This window comes from Pongo abelii, chromosome 6, assembly GCF_028885655.2.
Source record: "Pongo abelii isolate AG06213 chromosome 6, NHGRI_mPonAbe1-v2.0_pri, whole genome shotgun sequence".
NCBI classification, from domain to species: Eukaryota; Metazoa; Chordata; class Mammalia; order Primates; family Hominidae; genus Pongo; species Pongo abelii.
The window spans coordinates 136,681,137-136,704,796 of NC_071991.2; the positions used below are offsets into that span (position 1 = coordinate 136,681,137).

General features: G+C 39.1%; 1 protein-coding gene and 1 non-coding gene across 11 annotated transcripts in view; one reads left to right on the forward strand and one right to left on the reverse strand.

Annotated features, from left to right (window-relative positions):
- UBN2 (ubinuclein 2) overlaps positions 1-23,660 on the forward strand; it is a 99,422-nt gene that overhangs the window by 62,223 nt on the left and 13,539 nt on the right. For 7 of the 10 annotated variants that reach the window (XM_002818523.5, XM_054560672.2, XM_054560671.2 and 4 more), the window contains 2 exons: positions 68-160; positions 3,873-14,304. The exons of the other annotated variants lie outside the window; for them this stretch is intronic. In XM_002818523.5, the coding sequence (XP_002818569.1) occupies positions 68-160; positions 3,873-3,922 (143 nt within the window). In that variant the 3' untranslated portion in view covers positions 3,923-14,304. Of the gene's footprint in view, positions 1-67; positions 161-3,872; positions 14,305-23,660 lie in introns of those variants that run through there. 10 annotated transcript variants of the gene reach the window in all.
- On the reverse strand, positions 21,698-21,801 carry LOC112134424 (U6 spliceosomal RNA). The gene has a single exon (XR_002915857.1). It is a non-coding gene; the product is annotated as a U6 spliceosomal RNA (small nuclear RNA).

The window sequence follows — 23,660 nt, forward strand, 5'->3', positions numbered from 1 at the left end:
TCATTTTTGGACTAAAAGGGCTCAAATCTGAATTTAAAGATGACTGACAAGTCTGTTTTCCTCTCAGATTTACTAAAGGGTTTACAGCCAGGAGGAGCTCAGCATGCAGCAACGCTTTCCCACTCACCTCTGCCTGCACACTTACAGCAAGCATTTCACGGTGAGAACGCCACCTCCTTCTTCATCTCTTTCTTATTTGTATAGGCTTATAGATATGGATTATACTTTTCTGAAAACAATGTGAATGGAATGACAAAGGAAAGAGCCTTTTTGAAGGTGTTTATTATGTGGAAATGATGACTAATCAGAGGATTCATAAGATAGTTAAAAGTTATGTACAGTAATGATAGTAGTTTACATTTATTGAAAGCTTACTAAATGCCACATAGTCTTGTGACAGCTTACATGGATTAGCTAACTTAATCCTTACAGTAAGCCCCTGAATGATAGATGACGATCTCCATTTTACCAATCATGAAACTGAATCAGAGAGCTAAGCAACTTGCCCAAGATAATACACAACTTGCCCAGATAACAAATGCTTGATCTGAGATACAAACCCAGGAAGTCTGACTCCATGGCCTGTATTCTTAACCATTAAATGTCTTGGCATTTTAGCGGGGATGAAATTAATATGATCCTGCCAGGCACAGTGGCTCACCCCTGTAATCCCAGCACTTTGGGAGGCCAGGGTGGGCAGGTCACCTGAGGTTGGGAGTTCGAGACCAGCCTGGCCAATATGGTGAAACCCCATCTCTACTAAAAATACAAAAGTTAGCCAGGCTTGGTGGCGCGTGCCTGTAGTCCCAGCTACTTGGGAGGCTGGGGCAGAAGATTTGCTTGAACCCGGGAGGTGGAGGTTGCGGTGAGCCGAGATCACGCCACTGCACTCCAGCCTGTGCAACAGAGTAAGACTCCGTCTCAAAAAAGAAAAATTAATATGATCCAAGCTGTATGCATTATGTCCTTGTAGGCAGCCAGATCGCTCTGAAATCTGACATTAGGCAGTCAGATTAGGCAGTGTGCATAATACACTGGGCTCCAGCTTCTCGTTTTCCCCAGCAGTCTACCTCCATAGACACTGATATTATTCTGAAGCCTATTTTCAGGATGTTTTGAGGAGAAATAACTGCTCAGCTGCCCTCTTAACTTTGGAAGTTGTCTAGGCCTCACTTTTTTTTTTTTTGGCCACTGCATTAAAAATGATGTTTGAACCAGTTTACCATTAACCACAGTGCAGAGATGGGAACTGAGGGGCAATCTTGAGGCAACAGATTGCCATTAATCCTCCAAAAGAACTAACTGGTGAGCTGTCTCAGTCTTACCCTTGAGAGTGGGCATAAAACCACAGTTGTATAAAATGGGTAACACAGAGTCGTGGCACAAACATCAGCAATCCCTATCTTCCTGAACTCTGACTAGTTTAAATATCTAAAGAGAATTGCCCTGTGACTAAAGCACGTCCCCCCCGGGTGTAGACAGCTGCTTGGTATAATGAATCCAGCTGAGGGTAGTGTACTTATGGGCAGATTGGCATGACTGTGGCCACCTGCAAGGAATTAGACAAGCAGGATTCTTGTGGCTCAAAAAGACCCCAGTGTTGGCTCTTACACGAACTATCAAATTTATCTATGCAGCACTGCTATTCCAGGGGGAGAAAGGAAATATGACTGTCAGTATTTTCCAAATAACTAAAGTTAAAAAGTTTAAAATTTTTCAACCAGGCATGGTAGCTCATGCCTGTAATCCCAGCATTTTGGGAGGCCAAGGCAGGCGGATGGCTTGAGTCCAGGAGTTCGAGACCAACCTGGTCAACATGGTGAAATGCTATCTCTACAAAAAATACAAAAAATTTTCTGGACATGGTGGTGTGCACCTGTAGTCCCAGCTACCCAGGAGACTGAGGTGGGAGGATCACCTACACCTGGGAGGTTGACGCTGCAGTGAGCTCTGATTGTGCCACCGCGCTCCAGTCTGGGTGACAGAGTGAGAGTGTGTCTCCAAAAAAAAAAAAAAAGTTTACAATTTTTCCTTTAAGAAACATTTTAAAGTATAAGTCACTGAACTTGAGGATCAGACTTGGATTTTTGAATTCCAGAACTGCCAGTTTGAGTAGGCTTAACTTGTTTGACCATCACTTTCTCTTGCTTGTAAACTGGAGACAACAAATGTTTTTTAATGACTTCATATGAGAATTTAATAAAAAATAATTGATTTAAAGCTTCTAGCTTGGCACCTGGTGCATAGTAAGAGCTCAATTAATGTTAATTAATTTTATTTAGTCTAAAACAAAGGTCAGTAAAATTTTTCTATAAAGGGCCAAATAGTAAATATCTTAGGCTTTGCAGGCCATATGGTCTCTGTCGCCACTACTCAACTGACCATTGTAGTGAAAAACAGCCATAGGGAGTATTTAAACACATGAATATGACTGTAAATAAAACTTCATGTGCAAAAGCAGGCAGGGAATCAGATTTGGCCTATGGGCTGTAGTTTGCCAAACCCTGGTCAAATTTGTTCCTTTTCACCTGTGTATTTCTGCCATTCATGCCTCTTCCCTCAGAGTAAAAGGTTTCCTTCTCCTGTCCTTTGCTGTCAGGCATGGGTTGTCTTTGAGGCCTCATTTTTCTTGCTAAGGCCATGACCTGTTGGAGACTTTCTCCATATTCTGTTGGCTCTCCAAGTCATTGGGCCTTACCCTTGCCCTGGTATCCCCCTTTCCTCTCCTCCTGTCCAGTTTTTGTAGGTAATTTAGTTGAGGCTTAAATGAAGTAACCAACATTTTTTCTGCAAGCATTTAAACAGCAGTATGTAAAAATAGAAATTATTTTGAGCTGGTGTGGTGGCACACACCTGTAGTCCCACTACTTAGAAGGCTAAGGCAGGAGGGTCTCTTGAGCCCAGGAATTGAGGCTGTAGTGCGCTGTGATCGCACCTGTGCATAGCCACTGCACTCCAGCCTGGAAAACATAGCAAAATTCTCTCTTAAAAAAAGAAAGAGCCAGGCATGGTGGCTCATGCCTGTAATCCCAGCACTTTGGGAGGTTGAGGCGGGCAGATCACGAGGTCGGGAGTTTGAGACCACCCTGACCAACATGGTGAAACCCCGTCTCTACTAAAAATACAAAAATTAGCCGGGCATGGTGGTGTGCGCCTGTAATCCCAGCTACTCAGGAGGCTGAGACAGGAGAATTGCTTGAACCTGGGAGGTGGAGGTTGCAGTGAGCTGAGATCGCGCCATTGCACTCCAGCCTGGGCAACAGAGCGAGACTCCATCTCAAAAAAAAAAAAAAGGAAGGAGCCTTGTCCCAGTAGCAGACTTCCCTGTCACTTAAAGCTAGGTTAGAATGAGCACACAGACTCAGCTGGATGTTTTTCACTACAGATGAAAAGTTTGCTACATTTGTTTACACAGATAATCAGGAATTATGAAATGCTGTGTCCTGGCAAGAAATTTTATTTCACTTACAAAAAAAAAAAAAAATGCAATTGACCTGTCTTCCAAAGGAATTGAAAGATGTAGTAGGTCCCTCGGAGGTAGGAATTGTGTCTTCTGGTTCCTTTATAACCCTCTCATGGCATTTGACACAATTGGCTGGGACGTAAATGATAAATACTTGTTGAAATCATATTTAAAAAACACTGAAAACCACAGTCATTTGAGAGAAGAGGGTCATTGTTGTTGAGTTTTTATCTCCATGATGTTGTATCAACCTCTATAATGCTATATGGCATGCAAGATATTAAAAGTTACATCTTTTCAGAGATGTCGTTCACAAAAGATAAAAGTTAATTGTTCTTTTTGCTTTGTTTTTCTTAGCTGGTTTTTGTAACATATGCACCCATACCAATTTAACATCTCTTTTTCTCAGATGGAGGCCAAAGTAAAGGGGACACTAAATTACCACGGAAATCTCAGTGACTGCCCGGCAAGCAAAGGAGACGAAATGTTTAGTTGACTGATGGAATCTACCTGATGGGAAAGTACTTATGTGGTCATAGGGCTGCTGTTTCTGTCGATGTTTACATTCTCTCGTCCCAAGCACTGTGGTGAGGAGGAAAAAGAAAAGAAAACATTACTTGAGCAAAACCAGGTGCAGGAGGAAGAAATGCTTTTGTGCAAAGTTAGTGACCTTTGGTCTCTTCTAAAGAATGACAAAGTTACCGTATTAACAGACTTGAAAGAGACTCAGTTGTCAAACCCACAGAAATACAAATTTGATTTTTCCCGGGGGAGGAAGAAGGAAGTCAAGAGAATTTGGGTAAACATCCATCCATCCTGGGGGTTGGATCTGAACACTTACAGACATAATTGCTAATAAAAGGCATTAAAAACTGGAATTAGGCCAGTTTGTCAGGAATAATGATCATGTCTATTTGAATGGACTGTGTAGCAGATTTGCCACAAAAAAAAATAATAATGATTCTATCTCCGATAGACAGTAGCTGAAGAAATACCACACCCTCAAAAATCCTGAACAAACTTGAATCTCCTCCAGTGTGTAGCAACTCCCCTAAATCAGTGGACTAAAGATCCTTCAGGAAAGTTATTTTAGCACAGTGATATATATTATTAAATCATCTAGATTTTTAAAAATCAGGAAGTTGAGCCTGTTGCTCTTAAGAGATGAAACCTAGATGTCCCCTTTTTGTAAAAGGGTCAATTTCATCTTCCGTTCAGAAGCAGGTACTTAACTCTTTTCTTCAGGTGATTTGTGCATCTAGTATTGACTGGTTAATTCTTACTTCCATTCTTGATGTTAAAATGTGACTGTGTTCACATTTTTCTCTTGAGAAATGGGGATCTTTACAGGGTTATTGCTTTGCTGCTTTTAGCCCTTGCAGCAACTAAACTCTAAGTTTCCCCAATTCATCTAACTTCACAACTTCTCCTTCTGTTCTTTTAGCTCGTGGTCCTTCAGGTGATTATTAGCTATTGGTATAAACAGGTAGAAGTGTACACTGTGTTTCTTCATTGGTCATTCAAATGGCATGAATATAGTTTTTGAATTTTTAAGATGGTATTTTAAAGGGAGGAATCACATTAGGATCACAGTCACGATGTATTTTTACTCCCTGTATCCAGTGTAGCGAAATTGTTTGGAGCATTTGAGATCCTAAAGCTTTACTATTTACTCAGTGTATTGATATGTGAGTAAATCTGCAGAAAATAAGACTCCTCCTTAGTTATTATAGCTTCCTTATGCAAATAGCATATTCAACAAAGGATGTTAAGGGAAAAATTTATGGTTCTTCTTGGATACATTTGATTTGATGTTTTTTTTTTGCCGCATTATTCTAGTTTTTTAAGCTTCTGAATATTTTCATACTATATCAGAGAATTGTGTAAACTCTAAATGGTGTAAGCTTGATCCATTTATAATGACACTAACCTAAAAAAAATAGACTGGTAGTGACAAGATTTATTGCATTTGTGTTTATTATACATTACCCTATACCATTAGATTTACTCAATTAAAAGTATTAACCAGGCCCTTTTTTCTTTTATACACAGAAGTCCCAGATATCCTACAGGACTGTGAATAAATAACCACAGATCGGTTCAGATCTGTATGCCTATATTTTGACTTCAAAGTCACATTGGCTTGCTTCATAGCGAAAAAGTTAATAAATAACTGAAAACTTTAGTTCCAAGAACTTGTTACAGTAAAGGGAAAGGATTATTTCAAAGGAATCACTGATATAATTTCTTGACTAAGAATTTAGTTTATCAATAAAACAAATATGGATGTAGTATGAACCCCAGTAGATATTTTGGAAGGATACTGGGAGGATGTTGCAGAGAGGTTTGACTTGAATTCAGTATGTTTGATGAAGATTTGCTTGGTTTCAATTAAGGAAGCTTGCCCAATTTTTTTAATTTTTTCAAATGTAGTGGACCTCTTGCTTTTACAAAATTTGAACAGAAAGGTCTTTGCTTCATACTAGGGGAAGTGATGGGATTTTCCTTTGCGAAGGTGACCTTTGTTTTACTTCTCATACCACAAGAGAAGCCGAAGTGCATATTAATTTCTCTTCCTGAATACTTGTATATATGTTTGTCTGTATGTATATGTACATACACACATATATTCATATAAATGACTAGTTTGAGTCAAAAAATCATTTGAATGTCTTAAAACATCAATTCTGAATCATGCCATGTGAAGATCCCTGGTGACTCTCATCATTAGAAAAGAACAAGATAATCAGTTCTTTTCCCTTTAACATTTTAAACGAACCAGTAAAAATATCTGAAGGCCCTTGGCTCCAAGAATATAATATGGAGATTTCTTCTGTGTTCTCTTTAGTCTTGATTCCTTGAGGACTACTGTCAGATCCCTACCTTAAACCCCCATCTGCACTGACGACTTACATTCATTTCAGTCAGGACCCCCCCTTTTATGTTGTATGAATCAGTCAAACATCGTTGTATTTCTGTATAGATAAAGTGTGATCAGAGAGTTTCTACATGTAAATAGTAATCTGTTTCTTTTCTAGATCATAACATTGAAAAAGGTGCCCATACTTTATGGTCACCTGTCTTTACCGTTTTTATTACTAAAAACAAACATATAAATTGGTTATTTTTTAGCACAGAGACTTGTGACTCATACTGTATTTTTGCACTTAAAAATCAAATTATGTTATTTTTTAAAATGGTGAGTCATTGGAAAGGATATCTATAGAGCAACGTGTATTTCTGAAGAGCATTAGCAACATCCAAATGCAAAAATAATCAGCACACATGATTATATCCCACTCCTCGGGATTCTTGATTCAGGAAGATTAAGCTGTTTGTTTTCAACTGTTTTATATTTTAAATTGCCTTCACTGATATATAAGCTGTTACTGTACATACAAGTTAATCCTCAGTATTCACAAGCAATAACAGTCAGCAGGGTTGTCCTCGGAGATAGCTATGCTGAGCCTCAGTTGGAGACTGGGAGCAAAGTGTCAAGCTCATTCAGAGCATCCAGAATAAATGCAAGCAATAATTTCCATTATAAGTCAATTATAATTCTTGTATGCTTTTGAGGTCAGAGGGTAAATGAAATCATGATTTTAAAACAGCCTGAAGAAAAAGGTTTTGGGAAAGGAAATGAGGCTAATCTGTAGTCATACAATTCTGATAGTTTGCGGAAATGAGAAGATGGTGATAGTGCATTGTTTCGTGCCCACCCCCCTCTGATGGATGTTGTTGGCCCAGATTACATTTTCACATCACGGACATTGAATAGGGTTTACCGAATCAGGAAGGTAAGGGGAAGAACCGGGCACATATGTGTTGGAATACTGTGGGTTTGACACCTGGTTGAAAACAACTTATTGGACATGATTTTTAACCCAGGATATTTTTTTCCCAAAGCAGATCTAAATTGTTTACTACCCAGGGTTGGAAAGGGCAGGCACCTCTAATCTAGTCTTTCTCCTCTGGTTGCCCTCTCCCACGCCCCTTTCCACCTATACTTGGTTCAAGACATTTTCTGAAACGAAAATTCTACTGTTATTCAAACTGCCATTGGTTATGAGAACTCTGTGTCCTTTGGGATCATCTCTTAGAACTCCAGTGATCTATCATATTTGCTGCTACATTTGTAAAATGAACTTTGCCTGTATTGGTTGACTTTAATTTACAGTTCTTTATTTCTAGGATGTTTTGTCCTCTAGTTTGACTCATGTATAGAATTAGGATACTTTATTTTAGGAGTGTACCATAAAAGCACACTGGTCCCTTTGTTGTTTTTATTATTTAGATTTGGAATTTCTGTTTGCTTTTTTTTTGTTTTTCGTTTTGTTTCTGTTTTTGTTTTTTTTAAAGTTGGAAATAGAAGAATGAGAAAAATCTATAATCAGGCCAAACTTGAGAACTTTCCTGTGCTTCAGCACTGTAATTCTGCTGACCTAATGTTCTCAAAAGAGGCACTTTTACTTTCTATTGTGCATGTATGATTGTTGTTTTTTGCTTTTGGGGGGGCTTTTGTGTTTGTAATAATGAAGCAGAAGAAAAGTGCAGTAGTAGATAAATGATCACAACATGTTATGCAATTTTATTTTATAAAATTTTAAGGGGAAAAGTTTAACTCTTTGTAAATCATTTCTTAGCTCTGGTAAAATGCTTATATTACTCCTCTAAAACGTGCTCAATTCAGGCCTTTGTCTTTGTTAAGTGCCTTTTTTCTTTCTTTTTTCCTCTCTTTTGGAACTATTGTCAGATTATCTTAAAGTACAGACTGATAAGTCAGGGGATTCAGGAGGAAGAATCTCACACTTGCCAACGTCATGTCATGCTGTGTAACCCTCTTCCTTTTCTATGTATATGGATATATGTGTAAGATACATACATTACATATATATAAAACTAGGAGCTGCTGTACCATTGCATCCTTTCCAAACACTCCCCTTTCAATGTTTGCAAAACTTCTGCCTTGTTTATTCCATTGCTTTTAGTTGATTAAAGTGGGTGGATTAGAAAAGTATCTTTTCGGCCAGGCACGGTGGCTCACGCCTGTAATACCAGCTCTTTGGGAGGCCGAGGAGGGTGGATCACAAGGTCAGGAGATCGAGACCATCCTGGCTAATGTGGTGAAACCCCGTCTCTACTAAAAATACAAAAAATTAGCCAGGCGTGGTGGCAGGCGCCTGTAGTCCCAGCTACTTGGGAGGCTGAGGCAGGAGAATGGTGTGAACCCAGGAGGCGGAGCTTGCAGTGAGCTGAGATCGCGCCACTGCACTCCAGCCTGGGCGACAGAGCAAGACTCCGTCTCAAAAAAAGAAAAGTAAAGTATAGAAAAGTATCTTTTCACAAGAGGCCATCTTCGCCCTTTGAATATCTGCTTGTAGAAGTTAATAACAATACACACACACGTCAGTTACTACAAGTAAAATAAACTTAGTGAATCATTGACTGTTCTTGGATATAACCCACTTTTCTATGCTCTTTAAACTTGGCATAAGTAATATAGGAGACAGCATTGGAATAACAAGAGTACCTTGCAAGTCACATTGGTAAGGTGCGCTAGACTAAACGTGCGAAGGCTAGCGTTAGAACCACGGTTTGGTATCTAAATAAGTTTAGAAGGAAGTTAGCAACTATCAACGTTAAAAATGTATCATATTTTCTTCTGGAAAATGATTTTTGAAGAAATCATATAGCTGCATATCTATCTGTTAAAAGATTAATAAACTCAGAAGTAGAAAGACTTCAGATGCTGAAGAAAACATTCATATAATCTATAGCATTCTTGAGAGATTTTCCATTTGCTTTTTATTTGCTAGATAATTACATTTGGCTTAATCTGATTTTATGGTTATTTAGATTTCTCCCTTGAGCAAAATAACATAATTTTCAGTATCTAAGATTCATCGATTTCTTGTTGAAAACAAATAGATGTGACATGTTAAGGGAGACCAAGTTGAACCATCCCTCAAACCCAGTACAAATATACCTAGTAAGTGCCCCCCTTTCAATACATTCTAATTGGGAAGAAGAGACTAGTGGCTTAAAAGGAAAAAGCAGAAGTTCCTGGTAGTGTTACCTGATAGCAGAACTTACCAGGCAGTTGGAATTCATGAGTGTTATTCTTGAATGACTGTGTCTAGGGGGAATATTGTTTAACCTTCGTGCCTCAGATTACCCATTAGATAATTGGGTATAATCATATTCACCTACCTCCCAGGGATATCAGAGACTTTACTATTTCAAAAATATTTTGAGTTTTTGTAGAATGTCCTATATAATTAAAAATAGTATTATCATCTTCCTGCAGAGGCTAAAAAATGTTTTCCTTATAATGAGTATAAAAAGCACCCTATGATTTTTAAATAAAAAAAAATCACTGGAATTTTAATTTAGATACATATTTGTTATTTAAACATTATCTTTGAAGTGGGATAAAATGTTTAGTTTCAGGTTAACAAGGGGGAGAAATAACACTAAGTTTAAGTAGTTTTTTTAGCCTTTTACGGTGTTATTGTGATTTTTGTCAAGGTTGTGGAGCTAAAGTTAGATAAAGTTATGATGCTTGGTTATTGGAGTTGATAAATGATCCTGGAAGTTTTAACTGCCTCACTTTTCCATCTTCTCAGTCTAATTTCCTTTTATTGCTTGTTTGGGGATGGATAGCTAAGCTTTTTAACTTTCTGAGTAGGATGTCTCATTCTTGCAAATCAGAGATTGTGTACTAATTCCATGAACTGTAGGTGTATCCAGCTCTGCACTGAAGGGGTGAGCACTACACACAGCCAGCCGGATACTCTTGTAGCCATTGCACCTTTGTAATTCATGCTTCTTCAACCCATGAAAGAGGTGGAGCCATCAGCTGCTCAGGTTGTAAGAAAATGGGAGACGGAAGGCAGGATTCACTTTCTAACTGGGTCGGGGTGGGGAAGGTCAGGGTAGAAGGAAACATGTTTTCCCCGGCTCCCAGGAGGAGACGAAGATCGTTTTATCCCACCTTCCATCCCTGTATATTAAGTAGTACTACTACATAGAATTTTCCCGTTATTGTTTAAAATAATAGCAACAGGAAAAAAAATGGATGCTGCAGTTTTAGTTGGGGCTAAATGCTGAGCAATGATTGTTGGAGTGTGTGTGTAAATTTAAATTGTAGCACATATTCACGGTCAGGAAAGGAGAATGTGGGATGAGGAACCAATTTTATCAGGTTCAAGTGAGTTAGTAGAAAGCACCAGGTCCAAGCAGGACAAAGCATCTGGTTAATTTCCAGAATTGGCTAAGGTCCACTGAATCTCTAAAGATAGGATGCGTGTGTGTGTGTGTGTGTGTGTGTGTGTGTGTGTGTGTGTGTGTAAGACACTTTTTGGATTTTTGTTGCTTTTTCCAGATAAGGCCTTAGTTAGCCTCTAAATATCAACTATGCAGATAAACATACTACTTTTTTTTCACATTTACCTGTCTTTTCCATTCTTAGATAACAAATGTTAAGACCCAAAGAAATAAGGCATAAGGGTTTTTGTTGAATGTGTGTTTGTTCTTCTCGGGAAAATTAACAGAAGCATAAAATAGAGATACTTTGTGTGTTCATCTATCCTAAAATGTGAACTCTGTATTCAAAAACTATCTACAGATCCTTTCACTGGTGCAAAGCTGTAGTTAGTATCATGGAATGTCTTTGGGTTGTTAATGATAAAATCATCCCAGTGTTCAATTCTGAGAGTTTTAGATTATATGACACAATGTTCAGGTTTATAGAGCTGAATGGGTGGTCAAACTCTAATTAAAAATAGCTTTGAATATTAATGTTGAATTCTTCTTTCATGGTTTCCATTAGTCTTCATTCTTTATTCAGAGCTCTTAATCATATTGCTACACTAGAATATGAGTTGTATATTAGGAGTCTGGGGAGGAAAGGTTAAATTGTCTTTTTCATCCTCTGCTCACTCACTGTGGCAACCTATCCTGTGTCCCCGTAGAACTGAAAAGTAAAGCCGTGTGCAGGCCTGCTTTAGAAGACTGTTTACATCCCAGCAGAGGAATCAGGCAGGGACTCTCTTAGGATTTTAATCAGACTGCCTTTGAATAATGTGATATTAAATTTTATTTTTCTCATAGACTCTCAAAGTACCACTTGCTTGAAAGTAGCTACTTGTGATCTTTAATTTCCTTATATTGTAATAGTTCTACTTCTCAGTCTTTCCTGTGTATCTCCATTTCATAGTGGGTTAGTACTTAAACTTCGGACACTTTTCCAAACTGTTAAACAAGTCAGGAATGCTTTTCAGAATCGCAGTAGTATTATTAGGGTCTCTGTGTCTAGGACTTAACAGTCATCAGTGGTCATCACTGGGACTAGAGGTTTTTTTTTCCTCTTCTCCTTTGTATTAAAAAATAGATTTTGCTACTGTATAATGTGGCATTTCATGACTTCCTCTTGTTACTTTTCAAGATTATTCTAAAGAGATGGAGATCTTTATTAGGGGCTATTTCTCATAATAGTCTGCCTTGCTTATTTTCATACTCCCCCTGAAATAAGCCTACTTTTGCAAACAGGCCATATGAATCAAATTTTATGTTTGTTCCTCACAAAATTTTCTATATATTATTTGTTCCCACTTTGCTAATAATAATATAATGATTTTATTGTAAATCTGTGTTTTAAATATTTTATAATAGAGCACTAATGGAAACCTAATAAATACAAACAAGATGACTATTACCCAAGATAACATGGAAATACTTCTGTTTTTGAAGTTAACAACACTGTCTGCCCTCAAAGCACATTTAGGAGTATCAACCAAGACCAGCCAGTTGACATGTTTTTCTGTGTGACAACCTGCCCTTAAATTGTCAGATCTTAACTATCTTGTGTTTGCTGTGCTTGCAGCCGTAAGCTTTCCTCCTTTTTTGCTTATCCCTGCTGTTTGTAGGGTTAGTGTGCCCTCTGTCAGAAAATTGGGTTTGCTTTACTATACCTGCAAAATTACCAAGGGTTACCCCAATGTTGTCTAGAGGAATTAAAAAGAACTTAGTTGACAAAAGTATTACTGTTTTACATAGTTAATTGGAAAGTTGGCCAACTTTGGTCACCTATTTTTGAGTCTTGGCTATGCCTTTGTAATTAGTTACATATACCTTCTGAGACCTTCAGATAATCAGTGGGCCCTTCCCAATTAGAGGTAGGTTCCCAGCCTACAAGTAATTTCCTGTGATCCATGGCAAGCCTCCAGAGAAAACATTCAAGCTTTGCACTGCCCTTTTGTTGATTGTCATTGAAAACTTACTTTATTTCAGAAAGTATCAAAAATACCAAATTGGTCTTTCAGAGGGTATGTAAATCTGGGGCTTGCCCTTGGATTTCACTTGTTAAACACCCTCAAACTTAAAAGAAGAAAATAAGTCTCCAGCTGGTGAAAATTTTGTGCCCCAAATAATATATTAATCCAAGTCTACCAAGGTAACTAAGTGATGGGTGTTTTCTCTCTTTTATTACAAGCAAGAAAGTTTATTTGCAGTTGTAAAAATGATTACCAAACTCCAGACCTATTTGCTATAACTGATTGGAAATAATGATTCTGATTTTTAGTCTGGGTAAGCACATACTTCAACCATTACGGTGTGAATTTTGATAAGGGAAAGACTTGTTTGGTGGCCCAAGGAAAAACAGGATGTATTTATACAGTGAATGTTCACTCTGCAGAGGAACTTCCCTCCAGTTACATCTTCCTCATACATTAGCCACCTCCACACTTGACATAGATGCCAACATGTTTCAAAACCAATCTCGAAGGAGCCTAAAGAGTTGATGGTCCTCTAGGTGAAAGACACGAATTACTGTATTGCATTTGCTTATAGGGAGGTGTGTTTTTACTAACTCGAAGGGATATACTGTATTTCAAAATAGTGTGTGACTTAATATTTGGGGATTTTTTTTTCCTCCTTTAAAAACTGGACCTGAACACAAGCTTTGAGTTGATATTTGTAATAATCTCAGGACCTGAAAGATTGTAGCATTTAGTGTGTCTTAAAAATTATGTACTGTACCAGCCATGGATTTTTGTAAATATACCTGTCTCCCTTTTTGTATTTTAGTAAAAAAAAAAAATAAATTTAAATAAAAGGGGGTGGTGATGACATGTGAATGGGTGTGGGTATGTGTGCGTGTGTGTTTGTATAAGGCTCTTTTGAGATGAACTGGTGCTTGTTTAATTTCCAGCTCAAATTGGAGCAGGAATATGGACAAACTGCTGCTACTGAACCCTGCACTGAGCCGAGGTATTTCCATTTGGTTAATTAAACGCTAGCTACCAGGAAATGACGCAGAAGTCACGTTCTTCTTCCCACTGCCATCTTGCCTTTGCATTCTCAGTTCTACGTGCCCTTTGAACTTTAATGGTAAAACATTTCAAACTTTGTGTGGTTTGCTTGTCTCTAGTTTTTAGAAAGCTCTTATTACTCCTTCCTAAGAAAAAAGAAGGGCAGGTAAATTTTTTTAACCAAAAAAAAATCACACATTTCATAAAACCCTGATGAATTTTGGATATGTGAGAGGGCATAAACATTCCTAAATATGGACCTGCGAATTTAGTAAATTACTCTCATGAATATACTCCTTCAGTGCAGGGATTTTTGTGTTGTTGTTTTTTTTTAATTTTTTTGCAACAGCCTTGCTCATATTCCAGGTGTAGCTAGCAAACCCCTGTTTTTGAAGCAAGAGCCTTATTTGATTCAGTGTAGATGTTTCCTGTCTATCCTTTGTGACAGGGCCTTTTAATGAGTGTTTTTTCTTTTTGTATATGTTACGTGTTTGTTGTTGTATTAAATAAAGAGGAATGTACATACTATCCTCGTGTCTGTTGTGTTATTGAGTTACCTTGGGTTCTAACATCACACTCTCAGCTGTTGGGGAGTATCTGCTGTCCATATCACACTGTGCTAGGTGTACAGGGTACAAGAAGTAAAGGACACAGTCTCCTGCTTCCCAGTATACTCACAATTTGCAGTCACATGATAAGTTAAAAGATAATGGTTCAAAATGTGTCACAAAGGTGTGGTCCATTGCTACCTGACATTTGAGTTCACAGTGGGGAAGAAACGGGACTGGAGTAATCTGGGAAGTCTCAGTGCAATGGATGGCACTTGAGGTGGGCCTCCAAGAACTGGTGGAATTTGGCCAGATCAGGAAGGTAGATCATTTGCTGTGAGGGACATGTTTGGACAAGTAGAGGAAGGCAGAGCGTGGGAGTCCTTGATTGTGACTCACTCTAGGTTTTTTGGGTAATAGGGTATGTGTGTATTTGATGATGCTGCTACGGTCAGGACTTGAAATGTACATGTGGGAATCACACAAAAATAATTCAACCTTAGAAATTCAGGTAAGAGGCCGGGCGTGGTGGCTCACGCCTGTAATCGCAGCACTTTCGGAGGCAGAGGCGGGCAGATCACGAGGTCAGGAGATTGAGACTGTCCTGGCCAACATGGCGCAACCCCGTCTCTGCTGAAAATACAAAAATTAGCTGGGCATGGTGGCACGTGCCTGTAATCCCAGCTACTCGGGAGGCTGAGACAGGAGAATCGCTTGAACCAGGGAGTCAGAGGTTGCAGTGAGCCGAGCTCACACCACTGCACTCCAGCCTGGTGACAGAGCGAGACTCCGTCTCAACAAAAAAAAAAGAAGTTCAGGTAAGGGGGGTGGGAGAACGATGAAGAGAGAGAAAGCAGCTTGTCAGAGAAAGTGAATAATTTATAAGTGTACGTGTGATCTGCATAGAAAATATAAAAAAGGTTCTTGCTGAAATGGGGGTGTAGGAAAAAATATCAAAAACGACATACACCCCAAAATAGAGTGATGGTATGAGTGCTTTTTATTTTTTCCTTTTAACTGTATTTTCAGTGTGTTGTCATGAAGATGAAAAGAACTAAGAAATTCAAAAAGACATGGACCTCATACATTAGGGGATGAGGGGGACTGTAAGTGCCTTTAGCTAACATTTAAGGACAGTTTTGCAAAAGTGTGTTGTTGTCAGCAGTACTCCTCAAGATGATTTTTGACAAAACCAGAAAACGCTGTCGTTATCTAATTCAACTACTTAACCATGTTTTCACCATCTTGTAAATGTATGTTAACATACAAAGGTGTCATTGTTAACTTTTTAAAAAAAAACTCATATTTTACCGAGAGTATTTGGCATGGGACACTTTTTTCATGTAATTCCAATTAACCTTAAAGTTTAAAAGGTGGCCAAGGCGGGTGGATCACCTGAGGTCAGGAATTCGAGATTAGCCTGACCAACATGGAGAAACCCCGTCTTCTACTAAAAATACAAAATTAGCTGGGCATGGTGGCGAACACCTGTAATCCCAGCTATTTGGGAGGCTGAGACACAAGAATCACTTTAACCCAGGAGGTGGAGGTTGCAGTGAGCCAAGATCGTGCCACTGCACTCCAACCTGGGTGATTGTAGCTGTAAATACATGTGTGTGTACATACATGCATTAGAAAATATACAAAAGAACATACACCCCAAAATGTAGAGTGGTAGTATGAGTACTTTTTCTTATTTTTCCTTTTACTTAAATATATTTTCAATGAACGTGGATAACATGAGTAAGTTGTTTTGTGTAACAAATAGGTGACTTTTTGGTTGAAAATGGAGAAAGAAATGGGAAGGGGCCTCTCCCTGTCTCATCACTGGAAGAAGGGGAAAGAAAGGAATGTGTTTCTTCCACTCAGACCTTAGTAGATCCTAACATTGGATTTGGCTTGGGGGGAAAACACAATAAACTGCTTGATTTAAAAATAAAGATTTGTTTTGCTTTGGGAGGCTGAAGTGGGAGGATGACTTGAGCCCGGGAAGTTGAGGTTGCAGTAATCTATCCTGGGCAACAGAGCAAGACCCTGTGTCTTAAAAACAAAAAGAAAAAAAAGGTTATATTTGGTCGAGAAAAAAAGTACAAAGTACAAGGGGATCTAATGCGTGCAAAGCAAATCTTCCTACCCACAGTCCCATCTTCCTTCCCCAGAGCAACCACCTATCAATTTCTCCAGTTATAAGCAGTGATATGTATCTGAGTTTGTAATATAAACTTAGCATACGTGGCTAGGCACAGTGGTCACGCTTGTAATCCCAGCACTTTGTGAGGCCAAGGGAGGCAGGTCACTTGAGGTCAGGAGTTAGAAACTAACCTGGCCAACATGGTGAAACCCCGTCTCTACCAAAAATACAAAAAAATCAGCTGGGCATGGTGACACATGTCTGTAATCCCAGCTACTCAGGAGGCTGAGGCAGGAGAATCGCTTGCACCTGGGAGGCAGAGGTTGCAGTGAGCCGAGATGGTGCTACCACACTCCAGCCTGGGCGACAGAGCAAAGACTCTGTCTCAAAAATAAATAAATAAATAAATAAATAAACTTAGCATGCATATACACTGTATCTAGCATTTTTCAGTTATCTTGGAGGTTATTTCACATCACATAGAGGTCTGTCTGGTTCTTTGAACAGCTTTGTAGTATTCTATAGTTGTGATATCACTTATTGATGGGTTGCTTAGGTTACTATCAGAGGTAAACCACAATATCCTTTATATATTTGCCATCTGTATATATTGCAAACGGACAGTCAAAAGTTTGCTTTGCCATGGACAATAAATGATCTAACTCTAGATTTGAGTCTGTCTGAAATCGGTACCACTGCTTCCTATACGTACAAAGCTTTGAGAAATACTTGAGAAAATCAGTCTTTAGTTTAAGATTTTTAATAATTGGAAACAGGCAGAAGAGATGCCTTTGAATTTGGTAAGGGTTGGGTTAATCATGAGATCGTACACTTTTCAAAGGACAATGACAGTCTCTTCTCAGGCAGGCATACTCTGACGTGTCATGGGTGTCCTTACTTCAGAAAACATTGGGCCTCCATATGTGCCTAGGCGTAGTTTGTTTTTTCTCCCTCTGTATATTTGCCTCTTCTGTGTCTCTGTTGTCTCTGTGTTTGTCCCTTCTTCATTTCCCCATCATCTTTTCTAGTAGGGTGGCGTGGTGTGAAGAACAGGTTGACAGCAGACAGACGGGTTCACAAGACCCCACTGTGAAGCTGTGTCACTCTAGACAAGACGCTTTCCCTTTCAAGCCCATTTCCTCATCTGCACAGGGGTGAGACCCCAGGCGGGTGTATTCAGATTACGCACAAGGTATGGAGAGCACCTAGCACAGTGCCTAGCACATAATAAGAGCTTATAAATGGTGGCTACTATTACTCTGTCTCTCCTCTGTCTTTTTACTTCTTAAATGTATGCTTCGTCCTGCTCCCCTAATTTCCCAAAAGTATGGAAGTGAAGCCATAGTGTTGTTTAAAAATCTGGTGTAGTTATTGCTTAAAGTACAGGCATAGATAGATAGCAGTTAAAATTCTTTCATCACAGATATCAGACACCCCTGGCTGAAAAAGTCAAGGGAATCTGGTTCATCTGAGTGGTCTTACAGATACTTGGTTTAGATGAAGCGTCGTGGAGTGTTTCCATGTCACCAAGATCCAGCTCTGTCTCCACTCTGACATTCCAAGGGCCTGGCTCCGCAGGGAGTCCGTGACAGCCTCAGTCTCTCTTTCTATAGTCAAATGCCTGCTGTAGTTTCAAACTATATGTAAGTTTGTGCTGTGGGTAATTTCTTTTTACTTTGTACTCAAATGCAAAGTAATGCGTCAGTCATATGCCTTGATTCATAGCACATTGTCATCAGTCAGCTCGAGAACTCATTCCCTCACTTTATTATCCATTAAGTTTCTCCTCTTCCTTAGTCCCCACTCTGCTCTGTCCCATAGGCACCACTCTTACTTTTTTGATATGTGCCCCTTGTTTTGCAGGCATTGTTCGAAGTAAGTAGTATTGTGTTGTATGTATACAATTTTAATTCATACCAGAGGTACTGTGGTAGCCATGTTTACTGTTTTCTGCTTACTTAGATACATCCATGTTGCTATGTGTACATTTAGGGTGTTGCTTCTTACTGCTGCACGGATTCCCTAGTGTGCACGCACCACGTTATACATACCTGTTCCCCTCACAGTGGATAACTAGGTTATCTTCAATTCCTTATTACCAAAAACAAGGTGATAGTTAGTCTTCCCTTCTGTCAATTGCATGTTGATCTTTGCTCATTGTGCAATTGCATTTTGGTTTCTTGTTGTGGACATTAATCTCTTACCAGTTTTAGATGTGTCAGTTACTTTTGTCTGTTACCTGTCTTTTAACTTTGTCTGTGACATCCTTTATTGAACAAAAATCCTTACTTTTTAATTAATCTACTTTTTGTCTTATGTTTGTGTTTTGGGCAGTTTACTTATGAAATATTTCCCTAGCCCTACACCACAAAGATATCCTCCAGCATTTTCTCCTATGAGCTTTATAGTTTTGCCTTCACATTTTCATTTACAATCCATCTGGCATCCACTTTCGTATATTGTGTAATGTAGGGATCCAGCTTTATTTTTCTATATTTAGTGAAGCAGTTTTCCCAGTACCACCTAACAGATCAATATTTCTCCCATTAATTTGTGGTACCATTTTTATCATATATCCAGTTCTCATATACGGAAAGATCTATTTTTCTTTTTTTTTTTTTTTTTTTGAGACGGAGTCTCGCTCTGTCACCCAGGCTGGAGTGCAGTGGCGCAATCTCGGCTCACTGCAAGCTCCGCCTCCCGGGTTCACGCCATTCTCCTGCCTCAGTTTCTCCGAGTAGCTGGGATTACAGGCGCCCGCCACCACGCCCGGCTAATTTTTTATATTTTTAGTAGAGATGGGGTTTCACCGTGGTCTCAATCTCCTGACCTCGTGATCCACCCACCTCGGCCTCCCAAAGTGCTGGGATTACAAGCGTAAGCCACCGCGCCCAGCCCGGAAAGATCTATTTTTGAGCTCTGTTCTGTTCCATTGTTCTTTTTATTTCCACACCAGTATCTTACTGTTTTCTATTACCATAGACTTAAAAATATGCCTTAGTGTATAGTAAAGAGAGTCCCCGTCTTTGTTACTCTATGTTGGCCCAGCTAATTATGGATTTTTATTCTTCCATATAAATTTTAGAATAAAATTTTCCACTTCCATTTAAAATCCAGTTGAAATATTGATTAGGATTGACTTTGCATTAAATTCACATTCTTTGGGGCCTATAGAGTGGTTTAAGAAGAATAATAGAATCTTTAAGTTACAGATTTTTTTTGTGTCTTCCAATAAAGCTTTTAAAACTTCTCTATGAAGGTCTTGTTTATATATTAATTTCTAGGTATTTTATAGCTGTTGCTTCCATGAATTGTATCTTATTCTTTGTTTTCTGATTTGTTGTTGGTACTAAGGAATGCTATTGATCCTTTAAAGTTGATTTTATATCCAGCAATTTTGCTAAACTGTTATGCTAATAACTCATCCGATTATTTTACTAGCTTTTCAATGGAAGTGATCATATAATGTACAAATAATGACAGTTTTATCTCCTCTTTCAATTTCACATTTTACATCTTGTCTTAGAGCTTTAGACTGGTCCTTTAATACTATGCTAAACAGTAATGGGGAAAGTGGCATCTTTGTTCCATATTTTAATGGGAACATTAAAATCTTTGTTCCTTATTGATCTAAGTCTTCTCCATTAAGTATGGTGTTATTCTAGATTTTTGGTATATAGTTTTTATGAACTTAAGAAAGTTCTATTCCTAATTTTCTGGGAAGGTTGATTATATGCATGCGCTGAATTAGATCAAGTGCTTTTCCCATAATACCTATATATAATCAACAATGACAGAATTTTTTTTTTTTTTTTTTTTTGAGACAGAGTTTTGCTCTTGTTGCCCAGGCTGGAGTGCAGTGGCGCAATCTCAGCTCATTGCAACCTCCACCTCCTGGGTTCAAGTGATTCTCTTTCCTCAGCCTCCCAAGTAGCTGGGATTAAGGCATGTGCCACCATGCCTGGCTAATTTTGTATTTTTAGTAGAGATGGGGTTTCATCATGTTGGTCAGGCTGGCCTTGAACTCCTGACTTCAGGTGATCCGCCTGCCTCAGCCTCCCAAAGTGCTGGGATTACAGGCGTGAGTCACTGCACCTGGCCCAGAAACTCTTTTAGAAGTATATTTGTGGCTAGGTGCAGTGGTTCATGCCTGTAATCCCAGCACTTTGGGAGGCTGAGGCAGGCGGATCACAAGATCAGGAGTTCGAGACTAGCCTGGCCAATATGGTGAAACCCCATCTCTACTAAAAATACAAAAATTAGCTGAGGTGGTTATGGGCTCCTGTAGTCCCAACTACTGGGGAGTCTGAGGCAGGAGAATCGCTTGAACCCGGGAGGCAGAGGTTGCAGTGAGCTGATATCGTGCTACTGCACTCCAGCCTGGGCGACAAAGAGAAACTCCATCTCAAAAAAAAAAAAAAAAAAAAAAAAAGAAGTGTATTTGTAGGATTACTTATTTATTTATTTTTTTAGACTGAGTCTTGCTGTGTCGCCCAGGCTGGACTGCTATGGTCTGATCTCGGCTCACTGCAACCTCTGTCTCCCCGGTTCAAGCTAGTGTCCTGCCTCAGCCTCCCAAGTAGCTGGAATTATAGGAATGCACCACCACACCCAGCTAATTTTTGTATTTTTAGTAGAGACAGGGTCTCACCATGTTGGCCAGGATAGTCTCAAACTCCTGACTTCAGGGGATCTGCCCACCTGACCTCCCAAAGTGCTGGGATTACAGACATGAGCCACGGTGCCCGGCCAATTTTTAATTGTTTGTAATCTCCTGTGTGTTTTTTCCTGTTTTCATGCTATGCCTTGTTTAGATGCATCATCTTAATCAGTCTTGCCATTCTTCCTTCTCAATAACTTTTCAAAGAACCATGAATGTTTTTGGATGCATATATGTTCATTATGGTTATATCTTTTTGATATAATATTATTATTATTATTATTTTTGAGACAGTCTCGCTCTGTCGCCCAGGCTGGAGTGCAGTGGCACAATCTGGGCTCACTGCAAGCTCCACCTCCCAGGTTCACGCCATTCTCCTGCCTCAGCCTCCCGAGTAGCTGGGAGTACAGGTGCCCGCCACCACGCCCAGCTAATTTTTTGTATTTTTAGTAGGGACGGGGTTTCACTGTGTTAGCCAGGATGGTCTCGATCTCCTGACCTCGTGATCCGCCCGCCTCTGCCTCCCAAAGTGTTGGGATTACAGGCGTGAGCCACCGCGCCCGGCAGATATAATATTTTTTAAAAAATATGGAACGCTTCCCGAATTTGTGTATCATCTTTGCACAGGGGCGGTGCTAATCTCTGTATCATTCCAGTTTTAGTATATGTGCTGCTGAAGCAAGCACTGATATAATGTTCTTTTACCAATATGTGTCTCTCATTTTTCTTTGTGACTTTTTCCCTGTCTAGTATTAAATTTAATATCCAGATATCTATACCCCAAATAATATCTCATGGTATGGATATGTCACCGTTTACCCATTCATCAGGTGATAGACACTTGGGCTGTTTCCACTTTTTAGCGATTATGAATAATGCTCCTATTAACACTTGTGCACAAGTTTTTGTGTGGATGTATGTTTTCAGTCCTCTTAGGTACAGACCTGGGAGTGGAATTGCTGGATTTTATGCTAACTACATTTCATTTGAGGAACTACCAAACTCTTTTCCACAGTAGCTGAACCATTTTACATTCCCACCAGCAATGCATAAGAGTTCCAGTTCCGGCCAGGCGTGGTGGTTCAGGCTGGGCATGGTGGCTCACACCTGTAATCTCAACACTTTGGGGGGCAGAGGCAGACGGATCACCTGAGGTCAGGAGTTCGAGACCAGCCTGGCCAACATGGTGAAACCCCATCTCTACTAAAAACACAAAAATTAGCCGGGTGTGGTGGCAGGCGCCTGTAATCCCAGCTACTGGGGAGGCTGAGGCAGGAGAATCGCTTGAACCTGGGAGGCAGAGGTTGCAGTGAGCTGAGATCGTGCCATTGCACTCCAGCCTGGGCAACAAGAGCGAGACTTCGTCTCAAAAAAAAAAAAAGAGTTCCAGTTCTTCTACATTCTCATCCGCATTTGCCATTTTTCATTTTTTAAATTATGGCTGTCATCTCCTAGTGGGTATAAGTGGTTTCTTGTTATTCTTTTGATTTGAATTTTTGTAATAACTAATGGTATTGAACATCTTTTCATGTGCTTAGTAAGTTCTTAGTATTTTAAGTATAATATACTTATATTAAGTATAAAAGTACTTATTCCAGGAGAGTTTTCAAAGAGGCTTTTGTGCTGGTTTTAAACTTGTTAAAACTTTGTATGTCTGAAAGTATCGTATCATCTTTGCTTCTTCACATTTAAATAATAGTTTAGCGGGATGTAATTTTCTAGGTTCTTTTCCTTCATCACTTAGAAATATAATTTCATGGCCGTGCACGGTGGCTCACGCCTGTAATCCCAGCACTTTGGGAGGCCCAGGCGGGCAGATCAGCCTGGCCAACATGGTGAAAACCTGTCTCTACTACAAATACAAAACTTAGCTGGGCATGGTGGCAGGGGCCTGTAATCCCAGTTACTCGGGAGGCTGAGGCTAGAGAATCACTTGAACCCAGGAGGCAGAGGTTGCAATGAGCAGAGATCACGCCACTGCACTCCAGCCTGGACGACAAGAGTGAAACTCTGTCTCAAAAAATAAAAAAAAAAAAATAAAAAATTATATATGTGTGTGTGTGTATATATATATATGTGTATATATACGTATACGTACATATGTGTGTATATACGTATACGTATATATGTGTGTATATACGTATACGTATATATGTGTGTATATACGTATACGTATATATGTGTGTATATACGTATACGTATATATGTGTGTATATAGGTATACGTATATATGTGTGTATATAGGTATACGTATATATATGTGTGTATATAGGTATACGTATATATATGTGTGTATATAGGTATACGTATATATATGTGTGTATATAGGTATACGTATATATATGTGTGTATATAGGTATACGTATATATATGTGTGTATATAGGTATACGTATATATATGTGTGTATATAGGTATACGTATATATATGTGTGTATATAGGTATACGTATATATATGTGTGTATATAGGTATACGTATATATATGTGTGTATATAGGTATACGTATATATATGTGTGTATATAGGTATACGTATATATATATATA